A 14,104-nucleotide genomic window follows, 5' to 3' on the forward strand; every position below is an offset into this window, starting at 1 on the left:
CAACAGAGAGGAGCCCACAGCCAACTCTGCCCTCTAGGCCACATACTCTAGCCACAGAAAGGAAGGTTCTGCCCTGGGCAGATGACTGGACAGCAAGGGCCATGAAGGAGCATGTGAGGCCTGGCACAGGAAATGCTGTACTCTGTTGGACCAGACACACTCAGTTAAACTACTAATCTTGTAGGAATGATCTTTACTTCCACGAGAAAGTTTGCTCCCATTTTTCTGGAAACAGTGGCCCTCTTGGTCTGTCTTTTGTCTTCACCCTTGTGGTAGAGGCCTGAATACAGAAGAATATTTCTCTCTAAAAAATAATCAACATAGAGAGATGGGACCACAGCAAAAAGGTGAGCACTGGTCCATTTCGAGTGACAGCTGCTTCGCAGCCCCAGCCTGGGGTTGCCAGGTAAGAATAGAGGCCAGTGTGGCCTGATATGCTGACTTTTCAAGAGAAGATCTAAATTCCAATTTTTATGTGAAATCTCATTTTTACAAGTTCAATTAAGTTTTGTCAAACTACCCTGTGTGGCAAACCACACACACTGGCCATACCCCAGGCCAAGTCTACAGCATTTGCAGGGAGGGTCTCTGGGTGTAGACTTCCCAATACCAGGGCACATACCACAAATCCATGTTTCTGGACCAGCACAGCTGGCGTTTGCAGTCCTCATCCTCCTTCCCAACAGCTGGGGGACAACACAAATGGCCTTCTTCCCTGCACCCCCCCATGGAGCTGGTGTAGCGTTGGCTGTGCTGAGTGCCATCCTAATGCTGCTTTGTCTCCACAGGGAGGCCCAGGCACCCACATTTTCACAACTGATTTAATCCCTGCAGCAGTTGGTAATGAAGAAATGCCTGACGTGACTCCTTTTGTTAATTTTAAAATTAAAATTGCTGTTTTTATAGGTCAAAATGACTGAATATCCATGATGTCAAATGGTGCAAACTAAGTAAACTGTTCCTGTCTCTCTGCTGTTCCTCAGTAAATAGTTGGCCACCTTGGCCTCACCCACTATCCACTGAGCCCCGGGCTATCCAGTGGGCTCAGCTGGCCCCACTGGGCTGGACTCTAGGCTGTCAGAAAAAGCCGCTCAGGCCTCCCCCAGCTCTGGCAAGAAAGGCTCCAGTGATTGTGCAAACATCTCTCAGGGCTGTGTCTGGAATATTTATGCCCCTTTATTGTTTTTCTATTACTTGGTGGTCTAAGGTAATGAAAAGAAATCTAGACAGTCTCAAATCTCTGAAATCACACAAAATAAGCCAAAGCTACTTCAGAAAGAACACATCTGGGTTTATATCACAAACCCACTCATTACTGTTTGTCATGATTTACTTTTTCTGTGTTTAATTTTCATTTTCATTCAGAGATGGCTACTTCCACTAAATTCAGAGCCAGTACTGGCCCATCCGCTGGGCTCCCTGGAACAGTATCTTAGAGACATTGTGGTGATGAAGGCTGATTGGCCTTAGCTGATGCAAACTCTCTCTATTCCTCCCTTGGCCAGAGGGGAGCTGGCACAGAAGGTGTGTGCTTCCAACAGGCACTGTTAGAGCCAACAAGGGAGGAAACCCAGGGAGATGGTGCTATATGAGGAAGATGGGGTGGATAAAGTTGGGCGTGAGGCCACCGCCCTCACTAAAGAAGGTGCCTTTGACTGTATAAGAGAAACCTTCCAGAATCAGGGTGAGCCTGGTGCTTGGCTCAAAGGCGCAACTGATCCAACCCACCATTTTCCAGAAGACTCTCTCTGAGAACCAGGGATATTCAGAGCTACTGAGATCCTATGTTATTAATCTCAGTTTTGGTTTTCCTTTTTGGTTTAAGTAGAAATCTCATTAGTGAGTAGAGGGGCAGCTCAACTAGGGTAGTGAAGTTTACTCAACCGAATCAGAACTTCTACATGTTCAGCAAGCCTCTTTCTCAAAAACAAAACCCAACTATTTTCCTTTATTTTTCCATCTTGACTGCCAAGTAAGTCTTCCAGCAGAAATATATACAAATAAATTTAACCAACAGTGTTAAACCAAGTCACCATAACTTGATAAATTAGATGCCCAGCCCTTCTTGCACCAGTCTAAAATAAATACACCTTTTACTGACATCCTCATGGAGACCTCACATGGTTCTAGCACAAACAGACCAAAAGGCCCCCAGAAATGAGTGGCCCCCAGCAATGCACAGGCTCACCCATTGTGAGGCTGTACCCATACCCACAACCTGCCAACTAGTTGGATGCTGTAGCCCCTATCACTCAGGCTCCCAGGGAGGCAGGATTTAGATATCGGCAAAGTGAAAGGCACTTCAGGAGCATGCAGGAACTCTGACAACAGACGTGAAACCACATGGACAGTAGCAACCACAAATACATATCCACCTTTCCCCAAGGAGCACAAACTGGCACAATGCCACAGGCAGCCCAGCAGGCCATCACTGACGTGGTCTGTCAGTAAGAGCAGAGCCTGTGCCACCATGCCGTGACTGTCCAGCCATGCCCTGCCCAGCTCCCTCTAAGCCCTTCAGAGGAGGAGGCTGCTTGGCACAGGCAGTCAGTCACCTTGGGATGCTGAGGAAGGGCCACCTGGAAGGGCAAATTGAAACTGCCCGTGCTGAGTCCTTATGCCCCATCCCAAACCTCTCCTACAGCTTACATCCACTTGGTATATAGCCCCACCCCCACATAAAAATGGCCATTGAAGACTATTGGCCTCCCCCAGCAAAACAGAGAAAATGCCCATTAGCGTTAGCACAGCGGATGCTGCTGATGGTGGGGGTAGGGAAGGTCGGAGGCAGAGCATGGCAAGGACACACTGCATTGTTTCTTCATTATCTTGCTCTGTGCCTGGTTCATGTCCAGTGAATGACTGAATGAACAAAGAAGGCAGAAATCTCGGGGGAAACTGGTTTCCAAGGCAGAATCCCAGACTAAGACCCTCTGATTGCCTAAGTTCCCAGTGGACCCACAACACTTTCTGCTGAGCTGCTGGGAAGTGTTCTCTTTACTCTGCGGAAGACTCAGAGCCAGCCATGAGAGATCCAGTTACATTAACAGGCATCCTCTTCTAATAGCGAAATGCCTCTGGGAAGGGCGGTGTTCAGCACCTGGTGAGGTCAGGGACTCCCCACTTTGGCACCACTAACATTTGGGGGCAGATGATTCTTTGTTATGGGGGCTGCCCTGTGCATTGCAGGATGTTTAGAGCATCCCTGTAGCACCCTCTCCTCAAGTTGAGACACCAAAAAACATCTGACATTCTCAAATGGCCCCTAGGGGGCAAAATCACCCCTGATTGGGATCCAAGGGTGTAAATGAGTCAGGTTGCTCTCCCAGTATGTATTAAGAGAACTGACATTTCTTAAAAGAAGTTCTAGGAAGGAGAATTGGTAACTGGGAGTGTCGTGCGGGGCGGCCTGCGGGGTCTCAGCTCCCGCTCCCCACATAAGAACGCAGGATATGGTGAGACCAAAACGGAACACCCACGGAGCCATAGGTAGGGGAGTCATACCACTATAGTCTCACTGGAGGCTGGATTCACATGACGTGCAACCTGCTGTCCACTTTTCTGTCTGCTAACCGACTCCACTCGACTCGGCTCATCAACCAACGTAGCCATAGCAGTTATATCAGTGGCCAGTCGGCTAACTGGCCACAGCTGACGGCCAACTAACCACAGCCGACGGCCATCTACTACCCGAGCCAGCACCTTTCCACTTGAGGCCGAGAGCCTGGAAACTGCTCTCTGGGGTTCTGTCCCCACAGGGAGCCAAGAAGCCTGGTGGGGAAGCACATTCCTGGGTAGGAGGAGAACTACATGTGAAGGTATGGCTGCACCCACAGTATAATCTAGATTTGTATCTGTATGCAGGAGAGAAGTCAGGTTTCCTCCTCACCCTCTCTCTTTCCTTTTTGTATTATGAACTAGGCGAATGGTCCTAGTCATGAAATGGAGTTATATATTCTGGGCCTGAATTGTCTCCATCACTGTGTAAAAATACATCTTGGGTTTGTGAAATGTCGAATAGAGCCCATTGCTAAGCTGTGCAATATCCACATTCCTATTTATTGAGAAGGAAAATCCAAGCCTTGAGAAGCAACGGTACCTGTACTAGGTCTCTCAAAGAAAAGAAAAAAGAGCGTAATAGTAGCAAAGGAATTAAACCCTATGTTGTGTGCAGCCTGCATCTCTACAACCCCCAGCTCAGAACTAGGATTGAACTCTCAGGGGCAAACTTTTCAAATGTTTATTAACAAAATTAGGCACCGACAGTGATAAAGATGTCCGTGGACACAATCACTAGCTATTGATTGTTTTCACTTGGCCGTGCAGTGTGTAGCCCTGAAGGAACCTCTGAGAGTCACTTCATTACTTTCTTGATTTCAAGAAAGGGAGACCTTGCTGCCCAGCAGTCCCTGGAGGAGGGTGGACACAAGCAAACTGCTGCCCCTGAAGAAGGGCTTTCTAGAGACCCACTTCCAAATGAAATAGAAGACATAGTCCAAGTAAAAATGCACTTAAAGTTTTGTTTTTCTGCCTTTGCAAAATTGTCTTCCTGGCACCCCTCTTTGCTGGTAAGGGTGTGACTGTATATATACTCGTCCCATCACCTGACTGGACGGGGAGTACCCAGTCTGGGGTCGGAGAACAGTGAGTAGGTGCTAAGGCAACAATGGATGGGGACAGTGAAAGCAAGCATGGCCAGGTCTACATTGAGGTATGGCCGAAGGAGCCACCTCACCCATGCAAGGCAAGGCGAGTTAGGTGGAAGAAAGATGATCCCTGAAGCAAATCTGAGAGGAGAATAGGGATGGGTGGAGCCCAGGCACTGGGTAAGCAGTCTGAATTGTCCCGGTGCAGTGACTCCAAGCGAACTTTGGGGCTTGGAGCAGAAAGTGTAAGATAGGGAACTTGGACAAATTCATGGCAGGTATTCCCTGGAAACTTGAGAGCTGCCTATTGATGATGACAACAAGTCAGGTAGCTTTACCTCCTTCTCCTGAAGGCTGGGTGATCGGCATTTGTAATCCTTGCTTTAAGGCTTAGGCAAAGCAATGATGGCCGATCCTTTTATAGTTCTGACACTGCTGTGACAAGATTTCTCTCTGTCCTCTCTCTTTAAAACTCAGGAGAATTATGAGTATTTTGTGTTCAGCAGAATTAGTTCTGTCCTTCAGGTAACAGAGCTGTCCTTATACAACAATAGGGAATCTATAGGCATCAGGATACCAGTGTTCAGTGAGTCAGGACCCTGCAGGTACTAGACTGCTAGGATAACAGAGGGCCCACAAGGAAACTATCATCGTATAATGAAAGCCATATTAACAGGGCTGGAGGGGGCTTGTGGACCCAACTGGAGATCTGAGGAGACAAAGGAAGGGGAGAGTAGAGGATGAGAGAAAGCAAGAGGGAGAAGGGGTTCTTTCTCAGGATTGATCCTGGTGGCCACATGGTATCCTGTCTAATCTCTGTGGGTTTAAAGGGTGGCACACAATAAATTCATCCCTTCCCTCTCCCTCTGCATGCCATGGACACAGAACATTCAGTAAACCTCAGTTCCACCCACTGGGACAGCAGAGCTTATGGCTCACTGCAGCCCCAATGAAGCATAACTCTGACCTCCTGAGAGGTCACAGTGCTCTGGACTCAGCTGCACCATACCCTCTAAGACAGCTGCACCCCCATACTCATGATGGTCTCCCTAAGCCAGTTACCAGACAGCCCTGGTCCTGACACTTTTAGGGGCTGAGTGTCGTGGGGTGGGGGATGGGATCCTGCCCCTTTGCCCACCACCAAAGCCAAGAATTTATAAGTACCTAAACTCATGCTTCCCAAGTCTTTCACTGAAAGCCTCCAGAATCAAAGATTGTAAAACCAGCTCAGAGCAGAAAGTTCCAGTGGCCCTTGGTCTCCCAGGTACAGATCATGGAGCAGGTTAGCTGAATATCAGTGTTTTATTTTCTAGAGGAGGAGTGTGATTCAGAGCAAGAAGTAGCTGGAAACCTTAAAAAACCTGAAGAGCCTCACTACGGGTTGTTCTGTGAGCCCCCTACACAGCCCCACCTGCCCTGATGCTGTCCCACCCCCACTCCCCTAGCTCGACCACGCCTTTGGACTGTGGAACCCCCTCGGCTTCTTACAAATGCAGGTAGTGAGCACAGTGTGTTGTTGATCACTGGAACACCTCCCAGACCACATTTAAGAATAGGTCTCTACATAAGAGCAAGGATAGACCTCACAAGTGTAACGTGAGTGAAAGAAGGCAGACACCAAAGAGCACCAAAGAGCAACAACTGATTCTATTGTTACAAAGTTCAAAAGCAGGTGAAACTAGTCTGTGCTGATAGCCATCCCGGCAATGGTGACCTCGTGTGGGGCATACTTGGAAGTGGGGCCTGAGTGTGTTTCTGGGGGCTGGTCACGTCTTTTTCCTGATTGGGTGCTGGTTACACAGGTGTGTTCAGTTTGTGAGAATTCACTGAGCTGAACACTCACTATGCATGTGCTTTTCCATAAGTATATTAACCTTCATTAGAGAGTTTTCAATACCTCTGAACCGCAGTGGACTGACACGAGAGCCTGTTCTGTCTCATGGCCCTCACGGACACCCAGTCACACTTTTGGAGCCCGGGACAGAGGCCTGGGCAGCAGGAAGGGCCCAGGTTCACACTTACCGCCTGTAGCCTGTCCTCTTGCCTCCTGCTATGACTTGGGCGGTTGATGAAAGACCGCGTGGACACTTTGTAGTGATTCAGCAGGCAGACGATGACCACGACCATCACCGTAACCACCACAATGATGATGAGGATCTGGGCAAATTCCAACTCCGCTGCATTGAAAGTGGAAACTGTGTTAACCACATGCCTCTTTGCACCATCACCCACTCAGTTCTCCAGACCCCATTTTCTTGATCATGACACCCCCACTCTGATCATGACAACACCACACGTTGAAGGCCTCATGCACGAATCTGGTCCTCACAAGGACCTTGTGAAAGAGAACCTATTTTTCCGCAGGCCTGCTGCCCAAGGCCACGGCCAGACTTTGACATTCTAATAACATTTAAATGAAGAGAGGCCCATTTTGGGAGCTCTCTTTTCAACAGATTTCTGGTGTTTGGTCTAACCTTGGTGCTCAGACACACCTTGACTTTGCAATTTTATAATGAGAAGGGCCTTAGGAAAATGTATTCCATTGGCCCTGCAAAACCTCTAGAGCTGCTGTGCTGTAATTGACGAGCCCATGAAACTCAAAGGCCAGACCAGTGTGCATGCCACAGGCTGTGTGCCGCATGGCCTACCCCTTCCCATTGGGCAGGCAGGTCCTTGAGGGCCATCTCTTGGGGTATGAAAAGCTTTCCATCCCCTATACTCCATTCCTGCCAGATGATATCCTCCTTCCACGCCATCCCAAGGAGAATTAAGAAAATCTCTCAAAACCGAAGCTGTTTCTCCCAGTGTAATCCCTCTGGAAAAGTTAAACTCATCTTTATAGTTGAGTCAAGTTTTCCAAAACACATCCATACAGGATCGGCATCGTACACCAAAGGGAAAATACATGTTGATATAAAGTTCAACCTCCTTTCCTTAAAGGCTCTGCCCTTGGAAGTAATTTAGAAAACACATCTCCCCTGTCTTCAACCCTGTGGGCACCATATTTCATGAGCAGTCGGGTCACCACTGGTTTTCTGACACCATCATTACAAAAGATTTTCTAAATTCCACTAACACATGCTTCACACACGAGTACAGTGCCATGGAGCTACTTCTAGAATAACAGCACATTGAGTTGGCAATTAGAGAAGGAGGTGACTGAAGCACTTCAGTTTTGCAGATAGGAAGCAGAGGCTCAGTCCTCAAGGTTAGCCCTGGAACCCAGACTTTCTGTTTCCTGGCTTCTAGCTCATGGCTCTGCCTAGTGTTGCCTACCTGATTTCCTCTGAGTCTCCCCACACACTAAAAAGGAAGTGACTGTCTGTGTAGGGCGTTAATTTAAAGAATGAGAGGCTCAGGAAAATGCACAGGCTCAGGAAGACAATGCACATCTTTGGTGTGAGGTGGGGAAGTATGGGGTATAATGAAGGGCAAGAGAAAGACGGGAGAGCTCTGTCAATTGCGCTAGTGCCTTGAACTTGCAACACATACATGCATGAACACTCGCACACACATATAAATGTGCACAGACACACACATAAATGCGTGCATGCACACACGCACACAAATATGCATGTGTGGACACACATGGGCTCACACTTGGGATGATGTAAAAGGGGACTGGGTAGCACCGTTCCCCCCAATATCTGCAGCTGTGTGCCTCCACCATCCACACCCTGGGAACAGAGAAGCAGGGGATGGGATGAGGGTAGATGGAGGGTCTTCCTGAACTCTACCATATCCTGTCCTGTGTCACTGTCTTCCACTCCTGCCCTCGGCCCCCACATACCCAAGGGACAAAGATTTACATAATGCCTTCTGGACTGGGCTAGACTGCACTTGACACTGGGCCTACAGGGGGGCTACCTAGAGGTACACGTTGGAAAGCGGAGCTGGTTGTGAGGAAACTGAAATGCTGAGCCCCATGTGGTGAGCAGTTGAAGCCAGGTAGCTTTGCTGAGTGCACCCAGCTGGCAGTAAAAGGGCAGATCCCAGTGGGCATGGCTGACCGAGGAGAATGAGGAGGCAATGCTCCAAGCAGCTCTAGAAGCTGGTGATCAGCAAGACCCAGGTGCCGGGATCTCTACCCCTCTCCTCATAGCATCTTTGCTCTGGGCACCCCTGAGGTCTAATGGCTGATTGGCAAGGCCTCCAGAGGGGCTGTGTACCCAGTTCAGCCCTACGGGCTTAAGCACCTACTTACTGTGGGGAGGAAGCCCCCAGGGAGCCACCAAATTTCTGCATACCCAAGCAGGGAGTTAATTCTGCTTGGGTCAAAGGTAGCCAGTGAAGCATGAAGACTGAACACAAAATTATGCCTTGTTTTACCAACCTTTATTTTTATTTTGTGGATGAACAGTAGAGTGTTCATATGCGTAAACTGGCTTTCAAGTAAATCACACCCTGGAATTGACAAATGTTTTCGTTTCTCAAGAAAATTTCCTTGCTTTATGGCTATGAAAAGAGAGAAAAGTGATGATTACAGTGAGGGTTCCTCCACAAAGTCTTCATGAGTTAATTCTTTACTTGGAGAATGTTTTTCTAGGTCATCTTTTCCTGAATATGGAAAGCCATGCAGATAACCGTTTATAGCAAAGTAATCCAAGTATGTTTCCATAATTCTATGGACATATTTGGGTATATTTGTGTTCCATTTGAAAAGGATTTTTATTATAAAAATGAAGACCTTTAAAATTTAAACAGTATAGAAGAAAATAGTGTATAATATAAAAGTTCCAGTCTTGATAAATTTAAGAAAATTGAAATCATACCAATTGTCTTCTCTGATCACAATGCTATGAAATTAGAAATGAACTACAGGAAAAAAACTGGAAGGCACACCAATTCATGGAGGCTGAATAACTTATTACTAAATAATGAATGGGTCAAGCAGGAGATCAAGGAAGAAATCAAAAGATATCTCGAGATAAACGAAAATGAAAACACGACGACCCAAAATCTATGGGATGCCGCGAAAGCAGTCCTAAGAGGGAAATTCATAGCTTTGCAGGCCTACCTAAAGAAACAAGAAACATCACTAATCAACAGTTTATCTTCACATTTAAGGGATTTGGAAAAAGAACAGCAAAATAAGCCCAAAGGGAACACAAGGAAGGAGATAATAAAGATCAGAGCAGAAATAAATGAAATAGAAACCAGAAAAACAATACAAAAGATCAATGAATCCAAGAGTTGGTTCTTAGAGAAGATAAACAAAATCGACAAACCTTTAGCCAGACTCATTAAAAAAAGAGACAGAGGACCCAAATTAATAAAATCAGAAATGAAAGAGGAGAAGTGACAACAGACACTGCAGAAATACAAAGAGTTTTAAGAAGTTACTATGAGCAACTATATGCCAACAAATTTGACAATTTGGAAGAAATGGACAATTTTCTAGAGGCGTACAACCTTCCAAGGCTAACTCAAGAAGAAACAGAAAGCCTGAATAGACTGATTACCACCACGGAAATTGAATCAGTAATCAACAGTCTCCCAACAAACAAAAGCCTTGGACCAGATGGCTTTACAGGTGAATTTTACAAAGCGTTCAAAAAAGAATTATCACCAATTCTCCTCAAGCTCTTCCAAAAAATCCAGAAGGAGGGAAGACTCCCAAACACTTTTTACAAAGCCACTATCACCCTGATCCCAAAATCAGACAAAGACACCACAAAAAAAGAAAACTACAGGCCGATATCTTTAATGAACATAGATGCAAAAATCCTCAACAAAATATTAGCGAACAGAATTCAAAAATACATTAAAAAGATCATTCACCATGACCAAGTGGGATTCATCCCTGGTATGCAGGGGTGGTTCAACATCCGCAAATCTATTAATGTGATACACCACATTAACAAAATGAAAAATAAAAATCACATGATCATATCAATAGATGCAGAAAAAGCATTTGATAAAATCCAACAGCCATTTATGATAAAAACCCTTAAGAAAGTGGGAATAGAGGGATCTTATCTCAACATAATAAAGGCCATATATGACAAACCCACAGCTAACATCATACTCAATGGGGAAAAGCTAAAACCATTCCCCCTAAGATCAGGAACAAGGCAAGGTTGCCCGCTATCTCCGCTTCTATTCAACATAGTTCTGGAAGTTCTTGCCACAGCAATCAGACAAGAAAAAGAAATAAAAGGCATCCAGATTGGTAAGGAGGAAGTAAAGTTATCATTGTATGCAGACGATATGATACTATATATAGAGAACCCTAAAGACTCCACCAAGAAGCTATTAGAGCTGATAGATGAATTTAGTAAAGTAGCAGGATACAAAATTAATATTCAGAAATCAGTTGCATTTGTATATACCAATAATAAAACATCAGAAGGAGAAATTAAAAAAACAATCCCATTTACAATCGCTCCAAAGACTATAAAATACCTGGGAATAAATTTAACCAAAGAAGTAAAAGATCTATACTCAGAAAATTATAAGACACTGAAGAAAGGAATGAAGGAAGATATAAATAGATGGAAACACATATCATGTTCATGGATAGGAAGAATTAATATAGTTAAAATGTCCATACTGCCTAAGGCAATATACATATTCAATGCAATTCCTATTAAACTGCCAACGTCGTTTTTCACAGAAATAGAACATATAATCCTAAAATTTATATGGGACCATAAAAGGCCCCGAATAGCAAAGGCAATCTTGAGAAATAAGAACAAAGTGGGAGGTATAACAATACCTGACTTCAAATTATACTACAAGGCTACAGTAATCAAAACAGCATGGTACTGGCATAAAAAGACACATAGATCAATGGAACAGAATAGAGAGTCCAGAAATAAATCCACGCCTATATGGCCATTTAATCTATGACAATGGAAGCAAGAATGTACGATGGAGTAATGACAGTCTATTCAATAAATGGTGCTGGGAAACCTGGACAGACACATGCAAAAAAATGAAGTTGGACCACCTCCTTACACCATATACAAAAATAAATTCAAAATGGCTTAAAGACTTAAATGTAAGATCTGAAACCATAAAATACCTAGAAGAAAATATAGGAAGAAACTTCTCAGACATTACCCGGAGTAAGATTTTTACTGATATATACCCTCGCTCGAGGGAACTAAGAGAAAAAATAAACATATGGGATTATATCAAACTAAAAAGTTTTTTCACAGCAAAGGAAACCATCAATAAAACAAGAAGGGATCCTACTGAATGGGAAAAGATATTTGCCAATGATATATCTGATAAGGGATTAATATCACAAATCTATGGAAAACTCACTCAAAAAAAAAAAAAAAAAACAAACGATCCAATTAAAAAATGGGCAGAGGACATGAAGAGACATTTTTCTAAAAAGGACATACAGATGGCAAACAGACATATGAAGAAATGCTCAACCTCACTAACCATCAGAGAAATGCAAATAAAAACCACAATGAGATACCACCTCACCCCAGTCAAAATGGCTATCATCAATAAATCAACAAACAGCAAGTGCTGGCGCGGATGTGGAGAAAAGGGAACGCTTGTGTACTGTTGGTGGGATTGCAGATTGGTGCAGCCGCTATGGAAAACAATATTGAGGTATCTCAAAAATCTGAAAATGGAACTACCTTATGATCCAGTAATTCCACTCCTAGGTATCTATCCGGAGAAATCCAGAACTTCAATTCAAAAATCTTTATGCACTCCTATGTTTATTGCAGCACTATACACAATAGCTAAGACATGGAAACAACCAAAATGCCCATCGGTAGATGACTGGATTAAGAAACTGTGGTACATTTATACAATGGAGTATTACGCAGCCATAAAGAAGAAAAAATCTTACCATTTGCAACAACATGGATGGATCTAGAGAACATTATGTTAAGTGAAATAAGTCAGACAGAGAAAGATAAGTACCATATGATCTCACTTATTTGCGGAATCTAAAGAAAAGAATAAGTGAATGAACTAATTAGAAACAGTTTGGGAGACAATGAGGAAAAACTGAGGGTTGCTAGATGGGCGGGAGGGGTGGGGGGTGGGGGGGAGGGTGAGGGGATTGGAGGGCAATCGGTGACCATAGGATGGCCACGGGCTTGAATATTAATCTGGGGAACGTAATTTGGTGGTTACCAGAAGGTAAAGGGGTTGGGGGGTGGGGGATGAGGGTGAGAGGGATCAAATGTATGGTAATGGAAGGGGAGCTGACTCTGGGTGGTGAACACACAATGTGATTTATGGATGATGTGATACAGAATTGCACACCTGAAATCTATGTAATTTTACTAACAATTGTCACCCCAATAAATTAAAAATAAATTTAAAAAAAAAAAAAAAGAAAAAGCTAAAGGCGTTCATCACCACCAAACCAGCGTTACAAGGAATCTTAGAAAAACTTCTTGAAGACAAAAAACAAAAACAAAAACAAAACAAAAAAAAACAATTAAAAATATGAATAATAAAATGGCAATAGCTACAAAAAAAAAAAGCTATTGTAAATTTTTCTGAACAGAGTTTTAGTGTTTTTTGAACCTATTTACTAATCACACAAAAATGTGATTAGGGAGAGCAACTGACATCAGAGAAAATGAAATTCAGCAACAGAATTTAAACAAAAATCATTGTGTAATCAGTGGAGTAGAGTGGAAACGAACATCTAAAGGGGCACTTCTTCCATCTGGTTCTATGCATCTTTGTGAGGGAACTTTTTCAGTTTTAATGAGCAATAAAGCCAAGTATCGAAGAAAGTAAAAAAAGAGAGGGAGGGAAGGAACTGAACCTATAACCTGAATTATAATAGAATCACAGCATCACAAGAATTATACCAATACATTTTCAAATAATGAAGTATATTCAAGCATATCATCCTCACTAAAAATTATTAAGTTCCATAGTGAGGGAAAAGTTTTGTTAACTTTTTGTTAAAAGTTTTGTCAATAAATTACTTCAGAATATGTGTATATATTTTGAAATATAAATATGAAAAAAATAAAATAAAAAAAAATAATAAAAGTTCCCCTTTATGGGCCTGCAGCATTCTCTGAACCCCCATCCAACCCCTGCCATCCTAGGGTGGGGAGCACAGTTCACCCATTGTGTGTATTTGTGCATTTGCCTATTAAATAAGGGCTTTCTTTTTTTTAATGAATGGAATCACTGTACAAATATACCGTTCTGTTTTTTTTTCACTTAATATATCAAGACATCTTTAAACAAGAATACATATATATACATATATATATATACATATAATACATATATACATATATATACCATGTTTCTCAGAAAATACGACCTAACTGGACCATCAGCTCTAATGCATCTTTTGGAGCAAAAATTAATATAAGACCCGGTCTTATATAACATAATATATAAGACCGGGTATAATATAATATAATATAATATAATACCGGGTCTTATATTAATTTTTGCTCCAAAAGATGCATTAGAGCTGATGGTATGACTAGGTCTTATTTTCG

At 43.5% G+C, this 14,104-nt stretch overlaps 1 protein-coding gene across 8 annotated transcripts in view; it reads right to left on the reverse strand.

Moving 5' to 3' along the window:
- LDLRAD4 (low density lipoprotein receptor class A domain containing 4) overlaps positions 1-14,104 on the reverse strand; it is a 572,354-nt gene that overhangs the window by 25,144 nt on the left and 533,106 nt on the right. For all 8 annotated transcript variants that reach the window (XM_033087363.1, XM_033087361.1, XM_033087356.1 and 5 more), the window contains one exon: positions 6,669-6,823. In XM_033087363.1, coding sequence (XP_032943254.1) covers positions 6,669-6,823 — 155 coding nt within the window. The remainder of the gene's footprint in view (positions 1-6,668; positions 6,824-14,104) is intronic.

Source organism: Rhinolophus ferrumequinum, chromosome 19 (assembly GCF_004115265.2).
Source record: "Rhinolophus ferrumequinum isolate MPI-CBG mRhiFer1 chromosome 19, mRhiFer1_v1.p, whole genome shotgun sequence".
Lineage (NCBI taxonomy): Eukaryota > Metazoa > Chordata > Mammalia > Chiroptera > Rhinolophidae > Rhinolophus > Rhinolophus ferrumequinum.